This window comes from Astyanax mexicanus, chromosome 15, assembly GCF_023375975.1.
Source record: "Astyanax mexicanus isolate ESR-SI-001 chromosome 15, AstMex3_surface, whole genome shotgun sequence".
Lineage (NCBI taxonomy): Eukaryota > Metazoa > Chordata > Actinopteri > Characiformes > Acestrorhamphidae > Astyanax > Astyanax mexicanus.
The window spans coordinates 3,500,750-3,527,978 of NC_064422.1; the positions used below are offsets into that span (position 1 = coordinate 3,500,750).

Consider the following 27,229-nt stretch of genomic DNA (forward strand, 5'->3'; position numbering starts at 1 on the left):
CACTTCCTTTCACGTTCCTTGCAATGTTAACTATCCAAACATTTTTAAAGTGACTTTAAACTATAAGTTAGAGCAGCTCAGTCTTTAGAGATTTCCAGCAGAATCTTTTTGATCACTTTACTTTTAGAGACAGAACTTTTAGCGCTAATCTCGCCAGAGTAGTGGCTCTCCAGACCCAGGATCCAGCACCTTGCCACAGGATGTAAAACTGTTCTGTAGGCAGGGAACTTATTTTTTCCTTTTTCTTGATTTTTTTCTTTTCTTTTTTGAAAAACAAGGTTGCTTTTGTGGTTCTTAGGTAATGGTGTCCCTGCTGGTCTCACATTTCTGAGTTTTGTTCCTTATGTATGTGGAATGACACACTGACCCAACTTTAAAACGCTCATGTTTGTTGGAAATTAAGGATGTCCCCGATCCCAGATATTTATCTGATCTGATATATGTGTTTGTATAAACAATACAGCCTCACAGTTTAGACAAGATGTGCTGCTGATTTATATTTATAAGTAAAAGTAAGTTTTAGCATTAGCATTAGCCTACATTTGATTATGAATTTTATGTGTAGTGGAGGAAGAAAGTTGTGCATTTTTGTGAGTTTTAAAAAAAAGTTTCAGATATTTTATTATGTTTTGATAATAAATAGTAAAATAATTTTGTTACTGCAGTTCTATAACTAAAGTCTTTTATTTACCTTATGAGAACTCTCCTCAGTGCTGCTAGCTGGACAGTAATGCCTTTTTATATTGTCCTGAGGGCACCAGATGATGCTCTGAACATTGCAGTTAAAACAAAATCTTGGAATCAGACTCTGATTAAAATATCAGATTCCCGATACATTAACATATGCCTGGATAATCCTAGATTCTTAGTCACTGTATTGAATCAGAACATCTCTACTGGAAAGTTTCCAATTGGCAACTGGCAACAAAATGTCGTAATTTTGTTGCTAATGTTTTTTGAAAACTGTCAAACTGTGGTAATTTTTTTATAAAGTTTGTGACAATGTAAATAACTGGCATCTGCTTTTTTGTTTGTATTGTTTGAACTGGGAATGTTTCATGTTTAATTGTGTGAGCTGCTACCATGGCAATGTCAGATTGAGCTTTTTGTTTGTTTGTATTTTTTTGTCATCTTGCATGTTTTGCTCTGTAATATTTTAGCGTCTTTGCCAATTTGCAGTAAAATTACCTTTATTTTTAGGATATAACCCAAATCTGAAGGGCTATAAAGATGCCAGTCTTGGACCTGAGGCACCAAGAGTTCCAGCAGTGCCATCCTACACCAAGGGAGTTGTACCGCCAGCTGAACCTGAGCCTACCAGAGGTGTACCTAGAGCACCAGAACCTACTATTGGAGTTCTGTCGCTGTTAGCAGGTGGGAAGGGTCAAAAACCTTTGGTGCATCCCCAAGCTCCCTTAATTCCACAAGGCAAAGGTCCAAAACCAGTAGCCCCACAGCTGTCTCAGGTGCTTTCCCAGAGTAAAGGTCCCAAACCATCACTTCCTGTATCTGTTCTTCCACAAGCACAGGCTACCATAACACCTGAGCATGTAGCCGGTGTTCTTCAGGGAAGTGCTCTTAGACCTGCACAGGCAGCTCCACTGCTCCCATATATTCCACAAGGGAAAGCACCAAAACCCATTGCACAGGTTCCACAGGTTCCAGCTTCACCACAACAAGCTGTTTCACAAGTTGAAGCCCAAAGACCCTTCTACCCTGCACCGGTTCCCCAGCCTTCACAAACCAAAGGTCTACAGCATGTAGGAGCAGAGTCTCTCGGTCCACAGTCTGCACCTGAGCCCACTCGCTTCCCGTCTCAGCTGAAGGGTCCTAAAGCAACAAATGCTGGTAAATGCATGCTGTTTCCATTAATTCTTCACAACCATTAGGATATTTAAAAAATCTGTGGCTTAGCCACCTGATTCATGCTTACCATTATAAATGCTTTATACACCTACAATAAAATTTATTATTTTTCAATCCATCTGAGACAACTGAGAGAACAAACACATATGCACATCCTTTATTCTAAATATACTAGTAGCCCATTCTGAACAGCCATGTCATTATGTGGAGCTCATATTATATTTTATTTCCAACTGTCTGTTATTTCCAAACCCTCACATAGCAAATGTAAAGTGTGGCTAATTTAAATTTCTGCTCCAAATAACTAAATGATCTGGGGTTTAATTCAAATAACAGTAATAAGGTACTCATTTAGTATTAAAACTAATTTAGCTTTACTGAACTAAACCTACCACTATCCACATACCTAAATCAAGGATTAGACAAAGGATCCAGAGTAATGGGTACCAACAGAGTATGCAGTGAAAGATATTTACTACAATACCTAGCTGAGATAGATAATCTGATTGGTTGAGCTGCAGGGTTCTTTTTTATTGTAGTTAGGAAGAGCAGATCTCTTATAAAATGCAAATGAGACTCAGTTATGTATTTTCCATTGAGAACATGGGCTCTAAATTTACTAAAGTTATTTTGTAAAGATTATTATCTGGAAAAAAATTGGAGCTTTTGTCAAAACATCCAGGGCTTAAGCCCTTTAAGTCAACCACTCCACCTGAGATAACCAGCATGATACATGTTAAGCCAGTGCCAACAGCCGTCCACATTTGTGGTCCTGAGGTATTTCCAATCCCATAGGCATCACCAGAAACATCAGGCCCTGTGTGTGTGCATGTGTGTGTACGCATGTGTGAGTGAGGGAGAGAAAGCTGCAGTTTCAGCATAAATAAAACGTAATCTACCTTCTGAACTCAGCAGTAGCGTTGCTGTGTTACATGGCTAAATAAAACTGCTAATGTGTCATGAGGCTCTGTAAACTTGATTAATATGGTAAAAAAATAACAATAGACAAGCTCCCACAGATCATTTAATATTTCCCGACAGTCAAGAAGCCTCAGTGTTTTCAGTTTCTTTGCAGTATAGTTTGTTTTTGTTGTTTTTTGAGTTATTAATTTGGGTTATTATTATTACTTCTTGATCCTCTGTCATCCTCAGAGCTCGCAGGGCTCGGGCAACCTAATGGGCAGGGGGCTAAACCAGCGAAGCCGGGTAAATTTAAACCTAATTTTTAAAGTTGGCTAAAATCTATTCAGTAAAATAGAAAAAACACAGCAGTGCACAGTTATTAATGATGTTTGAACTGGATGTTATGTAGACTGTGGCCCTGGTGGAGTGTCTGGACAATGGACTAAGCTGCCCAGTCCTGGTAAACCAGTTTCTTTCTTTGTTTCTTTGTGATATGTAAAATCTGAATCTGTGACTGTGATTGTGAATTTGAGGAGCATGAGCTCTAATCATTAAAAGCATGTTACTGTGTGTGTTGGTCATTTTACCAGTGATGTTTATGTAGAGTGGGGCACAGCCAGTAACGTTCAGGAACAGTTTAAATAAAAGTAGATCCCACCTGTCACGGAAGTTCAGGGAGTCTCCCAGACTCCCACGTTTTGATAGGAGCTCCCTTCTGCCCGCAAATTATATAAAATATCCTATAAATCATTTTAGAGTCAGCAAAAGAGAGAGAGAGAGCGCACGTATAGTGAGAAAGTGACAAAAAAGAGCATCCAGATTGGTTTCTCACAATGATTCTCTTTTTATTGTATAAACAAAGGGCCTATAAAATCTGTTCTGGTGTTAAAATAAATATAACTTTAAAAAACGGTGTGCCCTGCTCTCCTGAGCATTTAATGTATGTTATGTTTATTCTTTTTTTTTTCACTGTTAAGGTTAATTCATGATTAAAAAACTAATAGAAGGTGATAAAAGGTTGAGTGAATTTTACCAAATGATTTTTGTACCAGCAGAATTTAGATTTAAATTTGATCAATTTTATCATTTTTTTATTGAAATATGAAGTGTAGACATAGGTTTCAATGGCAAAACAGACAACTTTCAATCACGTTTTTTTCAATATAATGTAATACTGCAATATTCAATAAAACCTTTATTATTTAAATGCAGCAGCTAGTGTAACCCTCTGCTTATATTGTCAAATTTTTTTATCCCCACAGAATTCGCTTTTTAAACCGTTATTCAGGTCTATTCAAAAAGGTGTGGTTATTGTAAAAGGGCTCGGTTACACATAGCCGTGGTGGGACCACCAGTGACTGTATGGGTGGGACTCATACTGGGTGATCTCTTCACATTCAGATTCAGATTCAAATTTTAAACACTACATCTGGACATCAATTTAATAATCTCAGTTTCAGACTTAATCTCAGTTATCAGCTGTCAAGAAACATTGGAAAAAATTTTATTAAGTGAATTTAAAAGCCGTGGTGCAGCGTGTTTTGATTAACTGCATTACACCATATTCAATATAATTAAGCAACAAGCTTTTAATATTCAAATTCATGTTAAGGACAGATAATTAATAATAATTCAGATGTCTAAAATTTAAATCCTTCTGTCACAAAAATCATTACATAATGTTTTTCCTTTGTTTATTCTGTTTCTCTCAGTCCTCACTTTTTTAATGTAGAAATTGTAAATTTCAATGTTGTTAATGTTTGTCTGTTTGTCACTAATCACTTCTGTGTGCATGTTTTTGTTTTGTTTGTCTGTTTGTTTATATTTATTTTATGAATATTTTGGTAACACTTCATAATAAGAGTTACAAATAACAGTATAAAACATATGACTAATTATTAAGTGAACTTTATTAAGTGAATAAACATGGTTAAATAATGTCTTAACTAATTGTTAAATGACAATAAATAAGACATTGTTCTATATTTTAATGTTGTAAATAATAATGAATTGCTTTAAACATTAGATAAAATTGTGTACTAATGTGATTAATAATGTCTAGTGTTTGTTACTGATGTTTTAGACTACTCTTTGAGTACTGTTAATTAATAATACCCTTATTATAAAGTGTTACCAATAGATTAAAGTATACAACAAATTGTGCTTAAGAATATGTATTGTTTACTGCTATGGTAATTTTAATAACTTTTTGTTTATTTTTTTTTCTTCTTATTTTTATACTTTTTTCATTTTTATAGTAATTGCTTTGTTTATAATAGCCATTTTTATTTTATTTTTATTTTATTGCTATTTTTATATTGTTTAATTGTTGTTTGTAAGTTCCATGTTCCAGTGAACAATGTTTATGACATGCAGCATACATGATTAACCCTTTCAGGCACAAACAGAACATTTATTTCAAGATTAATGTCAGATTTACTTTTTTGGACAAATAACAAAACAATAAACTAAACCAGACAGAGGGTGTACTCACACTAGGCAATGAGTGTCATCCGATTCAACCAAACCATGTCTAGTGTAATGATAGCGTTAGATAGTGATCGTTTAGGTGCACGATTAAAGGTCATTTGTGACGGAGCTGGTTTATAGAGAGTCTGCCCACATGCACTCTGTTATTTAAAAAAATTACTGCAGATCAGTAGAGTCCTCAATGAATGTGAGTGAACGAATAGAGCTTAACAGCTAAAAACTCAAATTAAAAATAGTAGCGGTGACAAACTGCTTACCCAGGATATTTCTTTAATTAAATTTAATTTAAAGTACAATAAAATATTTAGATTGTTACTACAGTAAATGGGTTTTAGGCAGTAAAGGTGCTGCAGTACTGCTACTGTGAGCTGCCTGACTGATTAGTGACCTGATGCCGGAATTTATATCTTATATCGGCTGGGTTTATATCTGAAGCTTTAAAAGCTTTAAATATTCTGTCTGCGGTACTGAACCATTTTATATTTATCTGTGTTGAAGAATGAGAGCATATTTCAGTATAAAAATGATTAAACATTTATAAACTTATTGTTTAATTGCTCCATATGAATCTATTCGTTTTGGACTCACTCAGGAGCCACCTTCTGCTGGTCTGACAAACACGTAAACATTTTTAAGTGGGTATTTTCTGTGATTTCTCTGAGTGAGCACTGTGCACTTAGTGGTGTTAAATGGCTAGGTTATATTACTTGTGTTTTATTAAACAGGATTTTTGTAGCTTGGGTGTAAAAAATATTCTAATAATATCTTATAACCCATAGTGTCCACTGGGCTGATCAAAACATTAGTGTTTAGCAAAGCCAGAGTCAGCTTTGCAGGAAAACACAGTCTTTAGAGGCAGTTTGAATCCCTGTGTCCTTTTTTGGTCATTTAATGGCTTAAATAATGATGCATTTGATCAACAGGTATTGGACCTGGAGCATGGTACCCCAACAATGGAGGAGCCAAGGCCTCTAAATCAGGTAAAACACTCATGTATGGCACATGTTTCACACACACACACACACACACTTCACCTGAGTTTAAATTTTAACTGAAGTCCTGAATCAGTATGAGGTGTTAAAGAAATGGTTTGTGCACTTTAAATATGATTTACATTCTTTACGAACTGCCTTCTTGAAGAGATATAGGATTTTTCCCAAATATGACATTTTTATATTTTTCTGCATAATTCCACTGGATATTCTGAATTTAGAGGTTAAAAGTTATTACACGCTATCTAAAACTGCTGCACACTGAATTAATAGTATAACAAAATAACTCCCAATCAATAAGCAGGTTTTGTTGAGGTAATGAGAAATTATATGTTCCTTATGTGGGTTGTTCCTTTAACCCTGTTTTTATATTTAACTCTGTCACGCTGAGTTCAACTCTTTTATTTAATCGTTTTTAATAACATTTTGATGATAAGATGAAATGTTGTAAATGAGTGTTGAACTGGCATGTATGTATTTATGTTTACAATAGTCACAAATGACATCACACTGCAGAATTAAAGCTTTGGTTATTTACTCTATCTTTGTTTTCTCTCTGATCAGGTCTTGGAGGATATGGGGCGAAACCCAACCAGCCAGGTAACCCATTTCTCTCTGCTCACACTTCTCCACTTATTATTTAGTAATGAAGCTAAATAGTCATGCTGCAGGTCTGAATGTATATAATGTGTCTGTATTTTAGGCTATAATAATGGTCAGGGGATTCTCCCGGCCACTGGTTATGGATATGGGAACGGTAAGGCATTTATGAACTTCTTCCAAACTATAAATGACTCACAGATAGTGTTAGATATTTACTAGCTCTATTTTTATGAATTGTCTAAATATTTAGGTCCAGCCAGCTTCGGTGAGGCTGTTAAAGGAAATCCCGGTAAGCTGATCACATCCACAGTGTTTTGTTGATTTGTAGTACACTGCAAAAAACGATTCTTGAGCCCAGTAAACTTTGCTCATTAATATGAGAAGATTTTACCTAAAATTATACTTTTTGAACTATGCTTAATTAAAACAGTATGTACAACCCAATATTTTGTGTGTTTATTTTGTTTAGAAATTTGGAGAAATATTGCATGAATATTTGAGTAAAATCAACATGATTTGAGCCCAGTGATGTTTGCTCATTATAATGAGAAGATTTTACCTAAAATTATACTTTTCGAACTTTGCTTAATTACAAAAATAAGTACAACCCAATAGTTTTAGTGTGTATTATGTTAAGATTTTGTTACGCCTAACTAAATATTTTAAGGCTGCTTGGGAGACCACGAGGCACTGATACAAGTACTTATCTCCACTGATGAAGAACTTTTGGAAGGCAGCGAGCATGGACTGCATGGGTAAGAGCACAGTGACTGATTATTTTTGAGATATTTACAGTTGTGAGTTATCTGTGTAGTTTAAGTTGGTTTTAGAAACACGGTGCTATAGTGAACTGTGTTGGCCTGCAGCTATAGGCAAGCATCAAACCGAAAGAAAGGGCAAATGTAGCTAGCTAGCACGTAGGCTAACCACCCGGGTGGCTATTCCGGCACTGGGCGCATACAAACCGGGCTGGGCCGTCATGCTAACACGCATTAGCGACCCCGGTGAGTAGACCAGAGTCGGTCTAGCTGGCTTAATCAACTTATTTTTAGCGTGCCGTAATGCTAACACCGCGTTAGCGTGCTGTAATGCTAACACCACGTTAGCGTGCTGTAATGCTAACACCACGTTAGCGTGCTGTAATGCTAACACAGCGTTAGCGTGCTATAATGCTTACACCGCGTTAGCGTGCACCGCATTACCCTGCGTTCACACTGGAACGCGACGAGTCGCTTGTGTCGCCCAGCGTTTGTCGCTTGTGGGCGTGTCAAGCTCAACGCCCGCGTTTATCAAGGTCCAGCCTCCGACAAGAAAAAAGGCACAAAAAAGGAATCGCTCGGCCACTTTATTCTCCAGCTATAACTCCCAAACTTGCTGGACTCTTGGGCGTTTCTGTGATTTAACTGCGCTGGAAATGCAGCCGTTCCCGCAGACTGATGTGGGTCCACCCCGTTCAACAGAAAGAACCGGGAAAGAAACTAGAAATTCAGAGAGCAGGAGCTTGAGGATGTCAGCCCGCCTGGTTTGTGATTGGTCCAAAGAAAAGCTAGGAGCCAATCGGGTTAGAATGTCGCTTCACCGCGTCATAATTCATTTGCATAAAGTTGAGAAAAATTCATCTCCGTGTCGCTTGTCGCTCTGTCGCTTTGTCGCTTGTCGCTCTGTCGCTTGACGCGGCGACAAATCGCGCCCTGCCATAGGAAATGAATGGTCGCCTGTCGCTTTGTCGCTTTCCAGTGTGAACGCAGGGTTAGAGACCCCGGTGACTAACGCCAGACCAGAGTCGGTCTAGCTGGCTAATCAAAGTATTGTTCGCGTGCTATAAGGCTAACGCATGTTAGCTACAATGATTGGCCACTTCAACCCCTTTTTTACATTCTCCTTTTCACTGAGCAGCTTGGTGAACTTAGTTCTATAATTATCAGTGTTGGGAATAACAGCGTTATAAGTAACGGCGTTAGGTAACGACGTCATTTTGTCAGTAACGGGATAAAATAATTAATTACTTTTCCTGTCGTTACAACGCCGTTGACGTTACTGGTGATTAAAAGCAGTGCGTTACTATATAATGATATAATAACAGTAATTCGAGCGGACCCCTGCCCAGGCTAGTGAGTAGTAACAGGTGTTTCACCATGAACTGTGACCTATAGAGATCTGTGACTCCAGGTCTAAACAGGTGACAGTTCTCGGTGTAACACCTGTTGAACTTGACACGCTCTTAACACGCCCTGGCCCGACGGCGGGCCAGATAAATATAATAATTAATATCTGGCTGTGTTTATGAATAATTACAGGCTCAATATATCAATGACAGCCTGCTGACTCTCAGGATTACGGAGCTGCAAACCGTTTTACTGTCGGATGTACGGTTCCTGAATAAGAGTGCGTTAGACGGTTCGGTCTGTGAACACGCTCTTTGATCCGCCTGGGGTTACTACAGGACACCCCTCACAAGCAAACAGAGAATATCAGCGCGTACCTCAGAGTCCGGGTTTCAGAACCCCTCCAAACATCACAACATCCATCAGTCCAGTCTGCAGTAATCCTCATATCCGAGCACTGCTTTTAGAAAAAAATATTATCAACTTTAACGGTTTATTTTAGGAGTTTCTCTTTGTTCTACAGCGATAAACTGCGCATGCGCGTTTCCATGGGCTTCAGCCTGAGAAAAAAAAGAGGTCTGGGCTCAGCCAATCAGGTGGCGAGTTATGCGGGACAGAGGTGGTAGCCAATCAGAGCCAGTGTTTTTACACGTGTGCCGAAGCACACCTGTGACACTCTCTGTAACTGTTTACTTTTTGCTTTTGCTTTTTTTTTTTATTAAAAAAAATGTTTTTTTAAAGGATTTTATTCTGCTCTATTCTGATGTGCAATAAATATAAAAAGTTATGTACAAACACCTTTCTGATCTACTTATTTCAACTGACTGTAAAAATGCTTTTTTTCAGTAATTGGCCTGCAGGTTAGGGAGACAAAGGGATAAAATATTATTTTTGTTTCTACACTGTTTTACAGAGTTTTTGCAGATGAGCATAAAACACATGTATTTCTATAATTACAGACTGTTTGTTAAAAAAAATAAATGGAGTTCATTTGAAATGGTCTAAGACTTTTTTAAACTGCTTTTAAATATTTAATGTTCAGCTGCTCAACCTGCTGTCTTGCTCATGTTCATCTTACAATATTAAGTTAAGTTAATATTAAGTTTATTCACTGGACAAAGACATTTTTTTATGTGAAGGCGTAAAGTGATTTTTTTTGTACTGTCAGTATTAAGACTTTTTGAAAAAAGGACAAAAAAACTTTTCTTAGTTTTATTTAAGAATATGGTGCAACATTTTTGCAAACGTATTATTAAGTATTGCCAGTTTAAGATTTTTGTTAAAAATGAGTAAAAAAATATTTGTTGGTTCTACGTAAAAATATGGTGCAACATTTTTGCAACCTTATTATTAAGTAATGTCAGTTTAAGATTTTAGTTAAAAATGACTAAAAAATATTTGTTGGTTCTACGTAAAAATATGGTGCAACATTTTTGCAACCTTATTATTAAGTAATGTCAGTTTAAGATTTTAGTTAAAAATGACTAAAAAATATTTGTTGGTTCTACGTAAAAATATGGTGCAACATTTTTGCAACCTTATTTTTAAGTAATTTCACTGTAATTTTTTTTGTAAAAATGACGAAAAATGTTTCTATGGGTTTACGTAAAAACATAGTGCAACATTTTTGCAAGCAAATTATTAAGTAATATCAGTTTAATATTTTAATTAAAAGTTATCAAAAAAGATTTGTGGGTAACACTTAAAAACAAGCTTGCAAAAACGTTGCACTATATTTTTAAGTAAAACCAGCACATCATTTTTTACAGTGTAGGAATTTAGTGTTGTACGTACATTAAAATCATCTTAGATCTAGATTCTAAGATGATGTGTTATTATTATCTGATAATAGCCTTACAACAACCTGAAAAAAGAGAAATATTTGCTATAACTACATTTAAGATGCATATACATAGTTTTTTTAATATTTATACTCATACAGTATGTTAAACATAACTTATGAGTGTCTTTTTCCCCCTATAGGCAATGGATATCTTCCTGCAGCTGGTAAGTGTCAAAGATGTGATGGTAAACAAGGGAATACTTAGACCAATAAGCATTATATTTTATGTAGTAAATTATAAAATGTTCAGGGTGTATTATAAACATGTTAGGTTCAAACACTGGCAGCTCCTGACAGCAGAGCTTCAGGTAGTATGTTCTTATTTAGACTGTGTGGTATGTCACAGTAATCTGTGTGGGATTTAGCCTCTAAATCTTCCCACAACCATTTATTCAGTCCCATTTACACAACCTGGGTTGCCAGGTATACAACACAGTAGCAGGCAAACAGTGTATAAAATTGCAAGTATGGAAGCTAGCAAGTTTTAGCAGAAGCAACATTAGGTTCCACATACCCTGAAAACCCTTGGAACCCGTCTAAAAAGCTCTATGACTAGAAAAAGATGAGTGTAATTATTGGCACTGAGTTCAACAGATGGAGACGATTTTAAGCCTAGAAGTCACAAGTTGGATCCCAAGCAGGCTAAGTTTCTCCATAGCAAGTAAGCATTAGCTAAGGTCTGCTAACCAAAGTAATTTATCACAACCACTAGCATTGTAGTTTAAATATTTTACATTTTAAATAATTTCAACATTTGAGTGCTCCTTAGTCTGGCATCCCACGTGAGCTTTGAGTGTTATCAAGGCAGCTGGTATTTGAGATAGCTAGCTAAAGTGATCTGGACTATGCAGTTTAACGTCATCATGCTACAACATGCTAATGTGAACTGCTATAAATCACAGCGGAGGAGCAGACTGACCACAGGTGTTGATGTTATACTGCATTAAATCTACCTCAGAAATCAGATGTCAGAACTGAGAATGACATTCAACCCGAGCTGACCGTGTTCTAGCTATGAACAACTGTGCTCTATTTCAAAACATTTCCAAAAAACACTTGATTAAAGACTTAACAATATGTCACACTCTTTACATTTCAAATTAGCATTTCTAGCAATGTCCCAGGTTCAGAGGTGTCAAGTAACAAAACAGAAATAATTTGTTATTTTACTTATGTAGAAATTTTGGTTATCTATACTTTACTGGAGTAATAAATTTTCAGATGACTTTTTATTTACAGGACAGTTATCTGTACTTTTCTGCTTCTTAGTTTGGGGGGTAGGGGGGTGCACTATAGGATCTTGTGGCAAGACCTACGCTTTTGTCCTTAATTGCATTATCCTACATAACTTTTACTTTTATACTTTAAGTAGTTATACTTTGAGTAGTTTTTTAAATCAGTACTTATACACTTTTACTTGAGTAAAAAGCTTAAGATACTTTAACTTCTACAGAAATTTCTACATAAGTTTCTTAAACCCTCTATACTTTTGCCTGAGTAATAAATGTACTACTTCTGACCAGGTTAGAACTGATAGTATAATCAGTGCAGTGTTTTGTGCACCCACAACACCATGTAAACCTATCCACAGATAGAAGTTGGAATGTACTGTGTGTAGGACTGCTGTAATGAAACATTAATAGATAGAATTGATAATAAATATATAATATTAATGCTTTTACTACTGTTGATGTGTAGTGCTGCCATCTTGGATTCTAAACTTAGTGTTGGTGAGACTCTTGCAGCCTTCCCAATAGGAAATCCAAATGTTGAAATTTCTCAGCTCATAAATTCTGCCATCTCATTTTAGATGGTTTAAAATCGCAGGACTGCCCTATATGTTCATTATGCACACTGCGTAGGGCACCACAACTTAATGAAGAGAGAATTAGTGTCCCACATCAATCAGAAGACGAAACAAATCCACCCTAGATACTGCTTATATATCCACATAATCACTATAACGCTGCCATATTTGGCGTTTTTGTTCCACCTTAAACTAGAAAGCAGTACCAGGTGCCTGAATGAAACTGTTGCACCATTTAAGGTTACACAAAGTTGCACAGATGACAAAAGCTACACTGGCTTCTTTTCCTGTAACAGAATTAACGTTCTCCAGCAGCTTATTAGATTTATCTGTTCCACCTTAAATAATGAAGGAGAGAAATTCAAGTGTTAGAACTTGGTTTCTTATTGTTATAGTTATTCCACCTTAAATTCTACATCTGCCTGGTAAAATCTATTCATATTTGTGTAAAACTCAAACAGGAAATGAAAGTCTGTATGGTATGGTATGGTAAAGCAGTAACTGTGAGCAGCAATCCAGAGATACCTGATTTTGTTCTGTATCGGTCTGTTGATTGTTGAAATAAGAAAGCAGGAAGGATAGCAGTGGAGGGTCAGGTGCTAGTGTAAAAAAATTACATTTTGTCTCACAGAGTTCAGGTAGAGCTATGGTGCTTAGGGCCTCAGGGTCCAGAGCGGCTCTGTTTAAAATGCAGAAATAATCCCTTATATTAATCCCTTATCAATGCAGGAGGAACAGGACAACTACCATACAACGGAGCACCGATTGTTCCTGCTGGAATGGACGGTAATAAATAAAACAGTGTTGTAATTGTGTTAATATGCCTTAGACCAAAATTACACTGTAAGTTATGTTGCTTTGCCACAGGAACAGGTCAGATCCAACCACAGACTGCTGAACTCGGACACGAGGCAAAATCTGCTGGTGCTTACGGTACGTTCTCACAACATGTTCTTTCCAATGTAGGGAAACAAAAATGTAAAAAAATTACACATTTAGTAAAGGAAATGTACTACAAATTCTGTTAATCTCTTTATTTATTTAAACCTAAATTTGATCTTGTATTGTTTTGAAACAGGAACTGGTCAGATCCAGCCACAGACCGCTGAACTCGGGCCTGAGGCCAAATCTGCAGGTGCTTATGGTACATTTTCACAAGTTTTATCCAGTCTTTGTTTAGTTCTATAGGAGGTTTTTGCGCAGTGTGTGGCTTATTGCAGCTCGGCTAATTCAGAATATCTGGTCCCTTGACAGGCGGGCCTTATGGTGCTCAGCCAATGGGAGTGGGCTCCAAGGCAAAATCTCAAATGAAATATGGTAAGCATCTGCCTTTAGGATAACTGTGGCTTATAATAATTGTTTTACATCTTTTTGATGTAGGTATATTTTAAGTGTTCTGAAAATTGTATTTAAATTTTAATACTTTTATAATAATATAATGTTTTATAAATAATTTTATAAATAATATAATTTAGTTTTTTTCATCTAAATCTGTTGTCTAAACCTGTCATATTCACTATGTAGTGCACTAGTTTGCTATTTTTCATATCCTTTGTCACTGTTCAAAAGCACATGAAGTAGAAAAAAATCAGCTAGCAGCCAGTTCAAGTTTCTTACCTCATATATGTACAAATAATAATAAGTAATATAATGGCGATGGAAACATGAATGTAATCTTCTTTATGCCATTTAGAAACATAAGCCTCGTATCAGGGAACTACATGGGAAAATATGTTACATTTTCTGCTCATACAAGCAAACATTGACTGTTGCTTAGTAATGCAACTCACAATGCATTCTGGTTCACATTTAGCTTATGTAGATATAGAGATATAGGGCACGATCTATATCATCAACCGTGCACAGTGCAGTTTGTTTTTAGTGTTTTTGCTATCATCACGACGGGAAACGTGCAAAAGGCATGTACTAATTATCTTAATTAATCATGGGTGTTTTATGGGCATAGCACTCTGATTTAGAATTAAATTAAAATTTGGCAGATTGGTATTTTAATGACTTCATCATTAAAATCACAAAGCACAGGATTGCATTTCATCTAGGAGTAGCGTGGTATTTGTACCAAAATGAAATGTAATCACTGTCCAATCAGAACCCACTACTGAACTTGGCAAGGGGCGGAGAAACCAGGCAGAAATAACTAAATAAGGGGAAGCTCCTGGGCTTAAACAGACTACAACAGACTGGGATGTGTTTAAAGCTGCAGCCACAATGGAGGACTCCTCTGTCTGCATAGAGGACTATGCTGAGCATGTGTCCGGCTACATCAGCACTTGTGTGGATAACATCGTGCCCACCATACAAGTGAAGAGATTCCCCAATCAGAAGCCCTGGATCAACAGCCATGTACGACGCATGCTGCGTGCTCGCTCTCTTGCATTTAAATCAGGCAATGAGACTGAGTACAAAGCCGCAAAGTACAGACTCTGGAAGGCCATCACAGCAGCTAAGAGGCAGTACAGGGAGAAACTGGATGGCTTCTACTCCACTGCTGACTCCAGGCAGATGTGGCAAGGCCTGCAGCACATCACAGACTACAAGACTACCACCAGCACCTTGAGCACTGCAGACACCCTACCAGATGACCTCAACACCTTTTACACCCGCTTTGAAACTCCCAGCACTACCACCGAGAGGCACACACAGCCCTCCACACCCCCCTCCCCCCCTCTGACAGTATCATCAGGCCAGGTATACAGAGCTCTGAGGAAGATCAACCCCCGCAAGGCGGCAGGACCAGACAACATTCCTGGAAGGGCCCTCAGAGCATGTGCTAACGAACTGGCTAACATTTTCAGCTCCATTTTTAACCTTTCCCTCAGCCAGAGTATTGTTCCCACTTGCTACAAGAACACAACTATTGTCCCCCTCCCCAAGAGGAGCCCCCCAACCTGCCTGAATGATTACAGGCCAGTAGCACTCACTCCGATCATTATGAAGTGCTTTGAGAGAGTGGTTCTGGATCACATCCAGTGCAGCACAACGGACACTTTGGACCCCCTGCAGTACGCCTACCGTCCCAACAGATCCACCTCAGACGCTATCGCTGCTGCCCTCCACTACTCTCTCTCCCACCTGGAAAACAAAGACTCCTACATCAGGATGCTCTTTGTGGACTACAGTTCTGCCTTTAACACGGTCATTCCTCACAAACTCACAAACAAACTGTATGTACTCGGCCTGCACCCGACCCTTGCAGCTGGCTGTTGGATTTCCTGACTGGCAGGCCTCAGTCTGTCAGGATTGGAGACAGGACTTCAGCCAGTATCACCACTTACACAGGCACCCCACAGGGATGTGTCCTCAGCCCTATCCTCTACACCCTGTTCACCCACGACTGTGTCGCTTCCCATAAGGACAACATCATCCTGAAGTTTGCAGATGACACCGCAGTGATAGGACGTATCAGTGGCGGAGATGAAACGGCTTACAGGAGGGAGGTGACAAGACTGGTGTCATGGTGTGAGGACAACAACCTCGCCCTCAACACAGACAAGACGAAGGAGCTGATAGTGGATATGAGGAGGGAGAGGAGACCTCATCAGCCACTGTTCATCCGGGAGCTTGAAGTGGAGAGGGTGAACAGTTTTAAATACCTGGGCATCCACATCAGTGAGGACTTCACTTGGACATTGAACACCACACAGCTGGTCAAAAAGGCTCAAAAGCGGCTGTACTTCCTGAGGAGGCTGAGGAAGTTCAGGATGTCTCCCAAGATACTCTGCAACTTCTACAGCTGTGTTATTGAGAGCCTCTTGACCAACTGTATCACCGTGTGGTACGGCAACACTACTGCGACGGACCGTACACGCCTGCAGAGAGTGGTAAAGACTGCGGAGAAGATCATCAGAACTCCACTGCCCTCTCTGCAGAGCATCTACCACCAGAGAGTCCTCAGGAGAGCTGCCTCCATCCTCAAAGGCTCTACCCACCCCCAGCATGGACTGTTCACTCTTCTGCCTTCAGGCCGGAGGTACAGAAGTGTGAAATGCAAAACCACCAGGCTAAAGAACTCATTCTTCCCCACTGCTACCAGACTCTTGAACCTACCTCAGAAATAACCATTCACATTACTCTCTACACGTTTACATGTCAAGGACATTTCTCAGAGACACATGCTTACTTTACTTTGCAAAATTTTATAATTGCACTACTGAACCTTTTGCACTTTTTTCATATTCCACTGCTGTAGATAACATGTACTTACTTGTAAATAATATCCATACCCCATTACTGCTTTCATGTATATATTTCCATCATGGATGTAAAGTTAACACTAATTAATATTTATATTTAGTTTTTTATTCTTTCTTTATTGTATATTTTCTATTTTTATCTTTATGCGGCATACTTGGCGAGGGGCAAAGAAAGAATTTCATTGTACGAGGAAACTTGTTTCTTACTGTGCACATGACAATAAACTCTTTGAAACTTGAAACTTTGAAACTTAAACACAGCGATTACACTGGACCAAACATACCAAAGCCCCGGAGAAATCACACTCGGGTCCGGAAAAAGGACTAGTGTGAATTAGAGTGTTTATTTCCTCTTATATCATATAGCTGTACCCATAGCTGTACATTTTCTCTGGTTTAAAGTACAGCTACGAGTGCTTTTCAGTAGTGGGTTCTGATTGGACAGTGATTACATTTTATTTTGACACAAATACAGCGCTGCTCCTAGATGAAATGCAATCCTGCGCATTGTGATTTGCTTTTAAATATCTTGTTCAAATTCCACTTCCACTTTACGATTCAGACCCAAAATGGCCATGTAACTCTTTATCTCTTTATCTGAGCAGGTATTGGTGGTCTTCCTTTTGCTGGCTCTCCTATGGGATACGGCTCTGACCCCTATGGAAAATACGGTGCGAGGCTAATATTTGTCGTGCTTGTATTTGATTTGGTTTTATATGGTAATTTATGTTGGTACGCAGTCATTACAATTCTCCAGCTTTATCTTCTCCTCATTCAGGTAATCCCTACGCAGCTCAGCCCTATGGAGGAAGTTACGGAGCACCATACAACCCCAAGCCTCTGGGACTGGGTTCTGATCCCAGATCTGCCAGCAAATACGGTTAGTTATTCAAATGTAAATTGCTGTGTCGTACAAAATGTTGGGCACTGTGAGTAGTTAGTTTAAAATAGGATGGACTGATCTCTAAAAATGAGAAAACTAAAGATGAACTGCTCTTTCAAAAATTTTAAATCTATTTTTATTTAGTACAGTTTTATTGTGGTAAAAAGCAAAGAAGCATCATGAAAAAAGAGATTTGAGCTCTGAGACCTCTGAACCTTTACCAATGTAACAGAGCTTAGCTTGTCTGCACTATGGCTTGTTTACAGTTATCTTAACCATGGGTCAGGTTGTGCAGATTTCAAATCTTTTTTAGTATCTTGACATTCAATCCTTGGTTACAACAATCAGCAGAATGGGCTACTCTAAGCAGCTGCCAATTTAAATAATTGCATAAAAATAAAATATAGATTTTTAATCAAACGCCATGCCATCTCATTCACATTAATGCGCCCACCTTGCTAAGTAAATAGTCAATATTAATGTCTGAAAAAAGTCCATATACTGGTCGATAGCTTCATAACAGTTATCTAGACAGTTATTAAGGAAATCAAAAGCCTCGTTTGACTTTTAGATTTTTAGGTTTCAGGATATTATTGAGGTACTGAGGGAGCACTGAGGAAAGCATGGTTATTTATTCTCTTGAAAACTCTTTTGGATCTTTCTGCACAGGGTATGGAGGATCACCGTATGGTGGGCAGCCACTCGGGTATGGTGCAAAGGATAAATCTTCTAAATCTGGTAAGTAAAGTGACTATCTTACTTTTTGTTCTTAACCCCTTAACGCCTGTTGTTGCAAATATGCAACTAACCGTTTGATTCAATCAACCTGCCAAGATAGCGCCTGCATTCCCCCAATGCCTGTTAGTGCATATTCGCCACGGACCTAGGAACCTTTGACAATTTACAATTCAAATGAATCTAGAATTCAAATTAATGAAATGTTTCCTGTAATATTTGTGTATATTGTGTTGGTGACAGTAATTGGTGTTATTTATTATTGAATGCCTGCTGTTGGGTGCATAAATAAAACATTGATTTTTCACTGTTATATTACTCTGTTATTGTTATCTTAGTATGGACCATTATGTCTGCTGTAGCAAATTTGCAACATACCAAATTTACCCCAAATAGACCATATTGCCTGTTGTTGCAAATTTGCAACATACCAAACTTTCTATTTATTTTTGTGCAAAAGTGAAATTAATAATCTCAACAATATTTACTATCTACTTAAAGGTAAAACACACATGAAACATTTTTTCATATACAGCTACATTAATTCAGGCGTTAAGGGGTTAATCCAGTTTACTAACTGCTAAAACACTCACTCTGCATCAATTTCTTCAGGATCTGTGCTGGGATTGGGAGGGCTGCCTTATGGAACACAGCCACTTACTGTGGGTCCTGATGCTGGGAAGTCTGGAAAATACGGTGAGCCTCTGAAACAAGTGATATTGAAAATATTTAAATGTTTGAAAAATATTCTGATGCCTTTTCCGTTATATTTCCGACTCTGTAGGCCAACCTGCTGCGGCTTATGCTCCAGAATCCGTTAGCTATGGTGGTGATGGTAAATTTGCTGGGAAATATGGTAAGAAACACCAGAGAATAAACATATAATATACACAGATTACAAGCAGTGGCGGTCAAGCAAATAACATCTGGTTCCAGTTGTTTCTGTCACTGGGTGGACATTCGGTATTAGGCAGCAAGTGAACTGTGAGTTACTGAAGGTGAAGTGTTAAAGCAAACAAATTCTCAAGGGTGATGAATGTTTTCACACTAGTCATAAACTGACAGAGCTAATGAAGAACTGGGTACAAATTATAGAACTGGGGTGGGTTTCCCGAAAGCGATCAATCTTAGCGAATAAGAGCCAGTTCTGCAAGTGTTTCCCAAAGAGCTTCACAAAGTGAAAATTAATGAACGAGGTTAAAGAACATCTTTGTTAACTCCTCCCCCGACAGAGCATGCTCAATCGAACCACAAACATCAATTCAGCACTGCCAATACGACGATTACAATACTGTGTTGTAATCATCAATATTATACATATTCTGATATCCTTTTTAAAACATTAAACTTCTTTTTACTTCTACTTATTGTTAATATATATTATATTAATATATTATTATATTAGTATTATCAATAGTAATATTAATATTGATTTATTATTATTAATATTATTATTATTATTATTATTATTATTATTTTAATAAGTATATAAGTATACATATAAGTATTTTTTCTCACTCTTTAATAAACGATTTCGGGAGCTTTCGTGAAACCCACCCCTGTTAAGTGACAGATATAATAGAACTGTTTTACAACAACAAAAACTGCTTATTGATGCCTTTAAACCAAATATGCATTATATATATATATATATATATATATATATATATATATATCACGTTTTTAAAAGTATTTTAATATTATTTACATGTACAACAAAAGAATAAATGCAAGATCGACACAGTGGCAGTTCAATTAAAAACAATATCATAACATCAGGGCAAAATATGAAAAAGGATGGAGATAAACGGCTGGATTAAACAGACAGAACAGAAAAAAAAACTTTCCAGAAGCAGTGTGTGTGTGTGTGTGTGTATCTGTGACTGTGAATGAGAGAGAAAGCGAGAAGGGTGGGAATGAGAGGAGTATCTATATTTAATCCACAATTCAAAAATAAAATGTAATCTACCTTCAGAACTTTTTAGCGGTAGCAATTCTGTGTTTACATCGCTAAAAATAACGCTAATATGTCTCCATAGTGTAAAGAGAGTAGAGTAAAATACACATTAGCTTTGAAAGCACTAGTATATTGTCTATATTGGCTATGCTGTGTATTACCCATGTAATTTAAATGCATACACACAGAAATAGGATTTACCCAAATGTGTTTGGTGTAGATCGATTTGAACTTTTGAATACAACACAAGAACACATGATTATATGAGGATAATTATATATTTACTATTATATCTTAGTGTTGTTGTGGAACACATTATTTTTTAAGCTATCAAAATATTGTTAAACTTATTGATCCATTAACTAAGTCAGCTTTTTGTAGAAGAGAACACAGGATGTGTAGTAATTGAGAATGGGTTAGGGAAAAAATATATTACTGTTTTAAAGGCCCTGAGAAATAAATGGACGTGAACAGAACTGTGTGCAGTGTTTTTAATTCTGGAGAAAATTATTTGGACCAGTGTAGGTTGAATAAGGTAGACATTAATTAAACATAATCCATGATGCAGGCAAACCGGCACTCCCCTTCAACTCTGGAATAGCTGGTCCAGTGACAGATGGTCAGTCTGTGGAGCAGCCTGGTATGTATCATAGCTAAATGTTGTCTATATTTTTTTCTATTGTGCATTTTTATTTTTATATCATTCTATGATGTCCCATAGTACTTTACTTGCATTTTGTCCTTTGTATACAGCGCTGCCTTACGAAGCTCTGCCCGGACCTGAGATAGATGGCATGAAGTCTGTAGACCAGTTTGGTGAGTAGTCACACTGTGCTTTTATATTTTATAAAGTTTGTTGTATGTTTTTATGCCAGGCCAGCGTGGGCTTAATGGTGTGTTTGTGTTTTATTCAGGTGAAGGAGAGATCCCCCCTCAGCCTGACGCTGCCCTCATACAAGGATCCACAGGTACACACATTCTATGCATATCTGTTACACATGTGTGTATGTGTCAGAACTATATATGCAAATAATAGACCTTTTTCTTACTTCTGCATTGGTTAATGTGGGAATAGTTTTGGGTAATGCTGTAATCAATGACTGAGGTTGCTGCCCGTTCCTAAATACACCAATAATTCAGTTAAACACCCTCACCAGAGTTTATACTCTTTTATTGTTTCTTATGCAATACTTTAACCACCAAATCAATTAATCCAGAATTCAACCCACTGTTCAGCTCAGCCTCCACTCTGAATTAGTTAAAAATTGTATTAAAATGAAAATTAAATTATAAAAAAATAAAATAATATAATAGTGTACCTGGCAACCCAGGGTGTGAAAAAATGGGACTGTGGAAATGGCGGTGGGCAGATCTGGAGGCTAAAACCCACACAGATTTTCTGACATACTTTCCAGTTGAAATACTGACTGAAGCTCTGATGACAAGAGCTGTCGGTGCTTAAACTCAGCCTGTATTCTGATACAAACTGATCATGTTATGGGGTTCTACAAGGAATATAAACCTTAATGGTCTTAATGGTAATTCCAAATGTGCAATTAATGCAACACTTAATTTAACTGTGGGAGCAATATGACAAAATGTTATGTTGCAATGATATGCATGCATTTTGAAATACAGCTCCAGTAGTATGGTTTGTTTGTTAGCAAAGTGAAGGGGTGGGTACTGGTGGCTCAGTTGGGGCAGTGGTGGCTCAGTGGATAGACTGTCAGTACCACTGTTGGGTCCTTGAGCAAGGCCCTTAATCCTTGTGTTCACTGCATGGATGGGTTTAAAGCCACATTCTGTCACATTCAACACAAAAGGTCATTGTATTTTTCTTTGTATGACTTCAGAACTAAGAACTATTTTGATATGGTATATTTATATATTATCTTGTTTCCTGGCTGGTTGTGTTTCTGGTTGTAGGATCAATGTCTCTCTGTTTGTTTCACCTTGTACATGGTCGTATCTTTCTCACAGGAACAGGCAGTTACCTTGGTGGAGGACTCCAACCAGAGGGTAATTAAACAATAGCACTCTCCTATTGGGCTCAGAGTGTTTTAGAATTTGAGTTTTATACCCTGGTCAAAAGGGACCCTTTGTTGTTGGTGTTTGGTGTGGCCTCTGAACTGGCTGATTTTGCTGAGCTTTTTGTACGGTTGCATGTCTTTGTGCTCATGCTTTTAGTTTGCCTCTTTGATTGCATGACTTTTGTCTCTCAATGCTTATTTATTCCTTTCCTTTAGAGGTGTAAAAATCTGACTTCACAATGCCTGAATTGGACAGATATTTATGAAATCTTGATGAATTCATTGCATTGTGAAATTTAAATTGATTTACACTGCTGTTATTTTTTTTTCACTCAAAGCACAAATGGGACTGGAGTAATTCCAAGCACTTTATTACTAGGTATACTGTATTAATACTAGAAGAGTAGGGCTTCTCTTTGCTTTCATTAAAATCTCAGTTCTTCGTGGCATGGATTTCACAAGCTGTTAAACAGATTTATTTGAGGGTGTTCACACACCTGCTCTGGTTTGGTGCTGATGATGGAAAGTGTAAAAACAGTAAATGCACTAAGATGCGAACTAAAACAACCACCCCAGATCAAGTGGTCTGGCACCGATCCCAAACAAACAAAGAGAGATAATATGATCTAGTGTCAGTCCAAATCAACTATATCAGATTAACTCAGGTCTGAGTTTGATCACAGCCAGTTTAACCAGGTATATGATAAATAAAAGTAATTACTACAGCAAAAATTTATTATTACTCTTAATTATTAATAATTAATCTGCTGCTGCTTTGTGTTTAACAGTTAAAAGTTTGCACAGTTTGCAGACCAAACCTGACAATTAACAGGTAAGTTAAATCAGGTGTGCTTGAGCTGGTAAAGTGCAAACCTGTGCTGGGATCAGCTCTTCCTGAGACCCTGTCCACAAATATTTTTATAAAACAAGGTTTTTGTCTCTATTTTTAAAAATATTATTGTCCACACGAGCAGCGCTTTCAAAAAAGTTTTCTCACCACTCCTCAACAACAACTATTTAATTTTCCATATTGTCCCACTAGGTGCTTTGTTGTTCAGGTCTGGTCCAGGTTTGTACCAATGGACAGGAGTATCATAAAAAACTGCACACAGCGCATTTTGGTGCCTCTGCTGTGTTTGGTAATGTGAGAGTTAGATTAAATTAAGCTGTGAACCTATTATTAATCAGCAAATTGCATAGAGAACAGAACCAATCCAGGCGCTGTCCATGTTTCAGACTTAATCTGTACAGTCTAAACTAATATAAACAAAAAGCAGACTTAATGCGCAGACTTGCTGTGTGACGCCAGCGTTTTAGAAAGCTTTGTTTGTTGTGTTGGTAGCAGAGTTTTCAAAAATCTCCACCTTGAAAGGCATTTTCGAAAAGCTCCGATATTAGTGGCTGCTTGGCTGATTAGATGATTGCATGAATAAGTAGGTGTATAGGTGTTCCTAATAAAGTGCTTGTTAAGTTTGATTGATGGAGCAACACTAATACATTCATACACCCTTAATTTCCTTCAATCAGTCCATTCATTTCTTCTTTAGCTGTCTCTTTCTCTGCTCCTGTTACTGCTGGCCCGCCCCCTGTCTCAGCTGGCTCCACGCCCCTCCCCCTGGACACGGCTGTCCTGCCTGAAGCTGGCCCTTCTGCTCTAGCCCCCCTTCAGGCTGAACCACACAGTGCCCAGCTTCCATCTCTCACGCTGCAGCCGGCCACACCCCAGCAGATCCACATTCAGCAGCAGCTCAAAGTCCACCTTCATACACAGGGCAAGTCATGGACAGGTGTGCAGTAATGCGTAGTGGTGCAGGAGGTTCTGATTAGTACTAACACAGAACAGTTCAGGGGAATGCAGCAACAATTTTGTGAAAATATAAGTAAATTTCACTCCTTTGAGTATTTTGTCGTCCATACCATGGACTATTCTCGAACACTGTATGTGCCAAAACAGAATCAGGAAACATACTGTAATTTCCAGCTTAAAATTTAAATTCTATTGACAATAGACCATCAAAAAATGGCCAAATTTACAAACAGCAACAGTCTTGTTTTATTTACCACAAATAAACCCATTACCTCACTTATTACGCCTCTCTCAACTAGTTACTGAGACAAACCAGCCGGCCTACATTCTCAAGGCTGAATTATACTACTTCTAAGCGCAGGGTCTATTGAGTAGCTGTGCGAGTGCTCTATGGCGCTGTAAGTTGGTGTGTCTGTGTCGCCCTATGAAGGCCATTATTATGTGTAGGCGGGAACATGAGGCTCAGCAGACCAATCACAGCTGCTAATTACATTTCTGGTGAGGAGTACAGTAATGAGTGGTGCAGGAGGATCCGATTAGAGCTAATCTTTCAGTGCTAACACAGTGGATCTGATAGCAGTGCACGGGCCTGTTGGCAGCTATGCAAACTTTTACATCAATAATACTTTCCCATCGTTGGGATAGCAAAGACCAACTGACCCACTCACGTGCAACAAGGAAGAGTTTCTTAATCGTTTGTTGTTTACCACAAGTGAAGCCATTTACCTTAGTTCTTACTACTCTCTCTACCAATTATGGAGACAAACAAGCCTGTCTACATTCTCAAGACAGAAGCTGCCTACGCGAAAGCTCTGTGCCACTGACCGATGCGTCAATATCCATGAAGACCTGCATTGTACACAGAAACATCTCAGTCTCAGTGAACCGTAGGCTACGTCTTAAACATACAGAAACATAAATTAGCCTTCAGAATTGAATTTTCTTCTTTTGAACTGTTAACTGCAAGTGAGAAAACATGCCATTAAGGAGGCCAAGCAGAGCCGATTCGTTCACCTCCATCACGTTACAGTGACTGTAACTGTAGCACTTAGTCAAAGGGCATACATTTTTAACGCATTCTTTTTTCAGTGACTTAATTAATCAATAATAAAACATTCATTTGACAGACCTAATAATAAGTGATGCTAGGTGATACTAACATACTAAATATAAAAGACCAAAGCTCAGTGCCTGTTTGGGTACAGAAATGAACAAGCAGTCCAAAAGAAGTATAAAATCAGAACTATGGATTTTAAAAAGCTGACTGGTGTTGGTCCAGTCTTGCTCTCTGTGTCACCTATAGCATATTACAACACAGGCATCTATAACCTGACATAGCAAAATTAGTATTCTCCTCTAAGAGTGCTGAGGATTAATGCATTAGTGTCTGTTTGGAAAGATGCAGCATTAGTATAGGAGTCTCAGCTTATATCAAAACTGCTATCAATTGGCAAAAGCTGGTCACCACATTTCATGCAAATGGTAGACAGATCTAACTGCAGTATCTCAGCGTAATCTGTACTATCATATCATGCTTTTTGCCTCTTGTATTTACTATGATTATGTGGTTGAAGTGTTGAAGCATAAAAAGCTTTGTTTTAGAATTAGACAAAAAGAACCATACTGCCCACAGCAGGATGCTGTAAACAAAATATCTATCTCAAATATATATATATATATATATATATATATTTGATATATATATATCATACTTATTTTGTGTCGTATCAATTTTAATTAATAAATATGTGCTCTCTTTAGGTGGAACGGAAGGCAAATATGGTCTTAAAGGATTCCTTGGGAATGGATATCAAGGTAGAGACACAAAAACATTGTTTCAAATTCATTAGTATATTATTTATAAAAATTATTATAAGTAAGTTATTATTTTTATTTGTATTTGTAAAAGTATTGTTAATATAATTGTATGGTTTATTAGCACGGTGCACTGTAATTGTATTTCTCAAAATGTCTCTGTTCTTTTTTCCTCAGGATGATAAAGAACGATGATCGCATTGAGGAGATGTGTATCTTATAATTTTTTACTCTGTTAATGTTTGTAGTACTTTTTGTATATTTATCATATTATGAATTTTTTGACACATTTAAAAAATCCTCACCCAAAATTTCCTATATCCTATAAAGGTTTATGTGTAAATGTATGATTTGTTTAAAAAGTAAATGCCTCCATTCTGGAATAAGATGCATATACTGTATAATATTAATAGCATAAACATTTTTTATATAAATGTGCATAATTTCTTTGACTGAATCTCTCAATTTGTTTCAGAATCAGTATTTTTGTGCTCTGTGATCACCTGAAACTGTTGGTTGTGCCTTCCTGGCTCTACATGTTCGCTCTCTTTTTGTGTTCTGTTATGTAACTCAGATCAGGATAATTTATTTAGCATGGAAAAAAAATCTTTGTTTGTCTGACTGTTTGATTTATTTTTAATAAAAATGGGGAGGTATCCTGAATCTTCTCCTGTGTAAGGATGTTTTTTTATTTAAAGTATTTATAAAGATTCACAAGAGGACAGAATAGACATTAACAGAGCATTTAATACATACTTACGTAGGTGGAGTCATTGGGTTGTATATTTTAAGGTGTGTGGGATTACATTTGTACAAGTTGAAGTGGATGGGGTTATTTGTTGCAAGACCACAAAGTATTTAGGAATATGGTACAATTGCACAAAAAGAACTAAGGGCTCATTTCCTTAGCCTATACTCTATGTCCTACCTACCTTTAACTACATCACAATAACAAGATCCTCCATCTAACAGTTGAGTTGCTGTGGCCATTTATGATCCAATCACAGACAAATCAAGTCTCCCTGAAGCTGCGGGAGTCTCCCGCATTTCGGTAGTGGCTCCCTGATGCCCGCAAGTCACATATAATCTCCCACAATTCAGAACGCGTGCCCCAAGAGTGCACTACACACAAACGCGCACGGGATTTGTTCAGTGAGTGCGAGAAAGCAGATCATGGCG

The 27,229-nt window shown here is 37.6% G+C and overlaps 1 protein-coding gene across 13 annotated transcripts in view; it reads left to right on the forward strand.

The window, feature by feature from the left end:
- The window catches only part of cmn (calymmin), a 43,812-nt gene extending 17,095 nt beyond the window's left edge, over positions 1–26,717 (forward strand). For 9 of the 13 annotated variants that reach the window (XM_049464801.1, XM_049464799.1, XM_049464800.1 and 6 more), the window contains 24 exons: positions 1,201–1,848; positions 3,019–3,072; positions 3,179–3,229; positions 6,183–6,239; positions 6,816–6,851; positions 6,955–7,008; positions 7,105–7,143; positions 10,943–10,966; positions 13,339–13,395; positions 13,477–13,542; positions 13,688–13,753; positions 13,864–13,926; positions 17,429–17,494; positions 17,602–17,703; positions 18,376–18,444; positions 19,054–19,137; positions 19,226–19,297; positions 20,967–21,038; positions 21,152–21,214; positions 21,313–21,366; positions 22,379–22,417; positions 23,976–24,215; positions 25,997–26,050; positions 26,228–26,717. In XM_049464801.1, coding sequence (XP_049320758.1) covers positions 1,201–1,848; positions 3,019–3,072; positions 3,179–3,229; positions 6,183–6,239; positions 6,816–6,851; positions 6,955–7,008; positions 7,105–7,143; positions 10,943–10,966; positions 13,339–13,395; positions 13,477–13,542; positions 13,688–13,753; positions 13,864–13,926; positions 17,429–17,494; positions 17,602–17,703; positions 18,376–18,444; positions 19,054–19,137; positions 19,226–19,297; positions 20,967–21,038; positions 21,152–21,214; positions 21,313–21,366; positions 22,379–22,417; positions 23,976–24,215; positions 25,997–26,050; positions 26,228–26,232 — 2,135 coding nt within the window. In that variant the 3' untranslated portion in view covers positions 26,233–26,717. The remainder of the gene's footprint in view (positions 1–1,200; positions 1,849–3,018; positions 3,073–3,178; positions 3,230–6,182; positions 6,240–6,815; positions 6,852–6,954; positions 7,009–7,104; positions 7,144–10,942; positions 10,967–13,338; positions 13,396–13,476; positions 13,543–13,687; positions 13,754–13,863; positions 13,927–17,428; positions 17,495–17,601; positions 17,704–18,375; positions 18,445–19,053; positions 19,138–19,225; positions 19,298–20,966; positions 21,039–21,151; positions 21,215–21,312; positions 21,367–22,378; positions 22,418–23,975; positions 24,216–25,996; positions 26,051–26,227) is intronic. The other 4 variants (XM_049464796.1, XM_049464795.1, XM_049464803.1 and 1 more) reach the window with 4 other exon arrangements.
- The last annotated feature ends 512 nt before the right edge of the window (positions 26,718–27,229 follow it).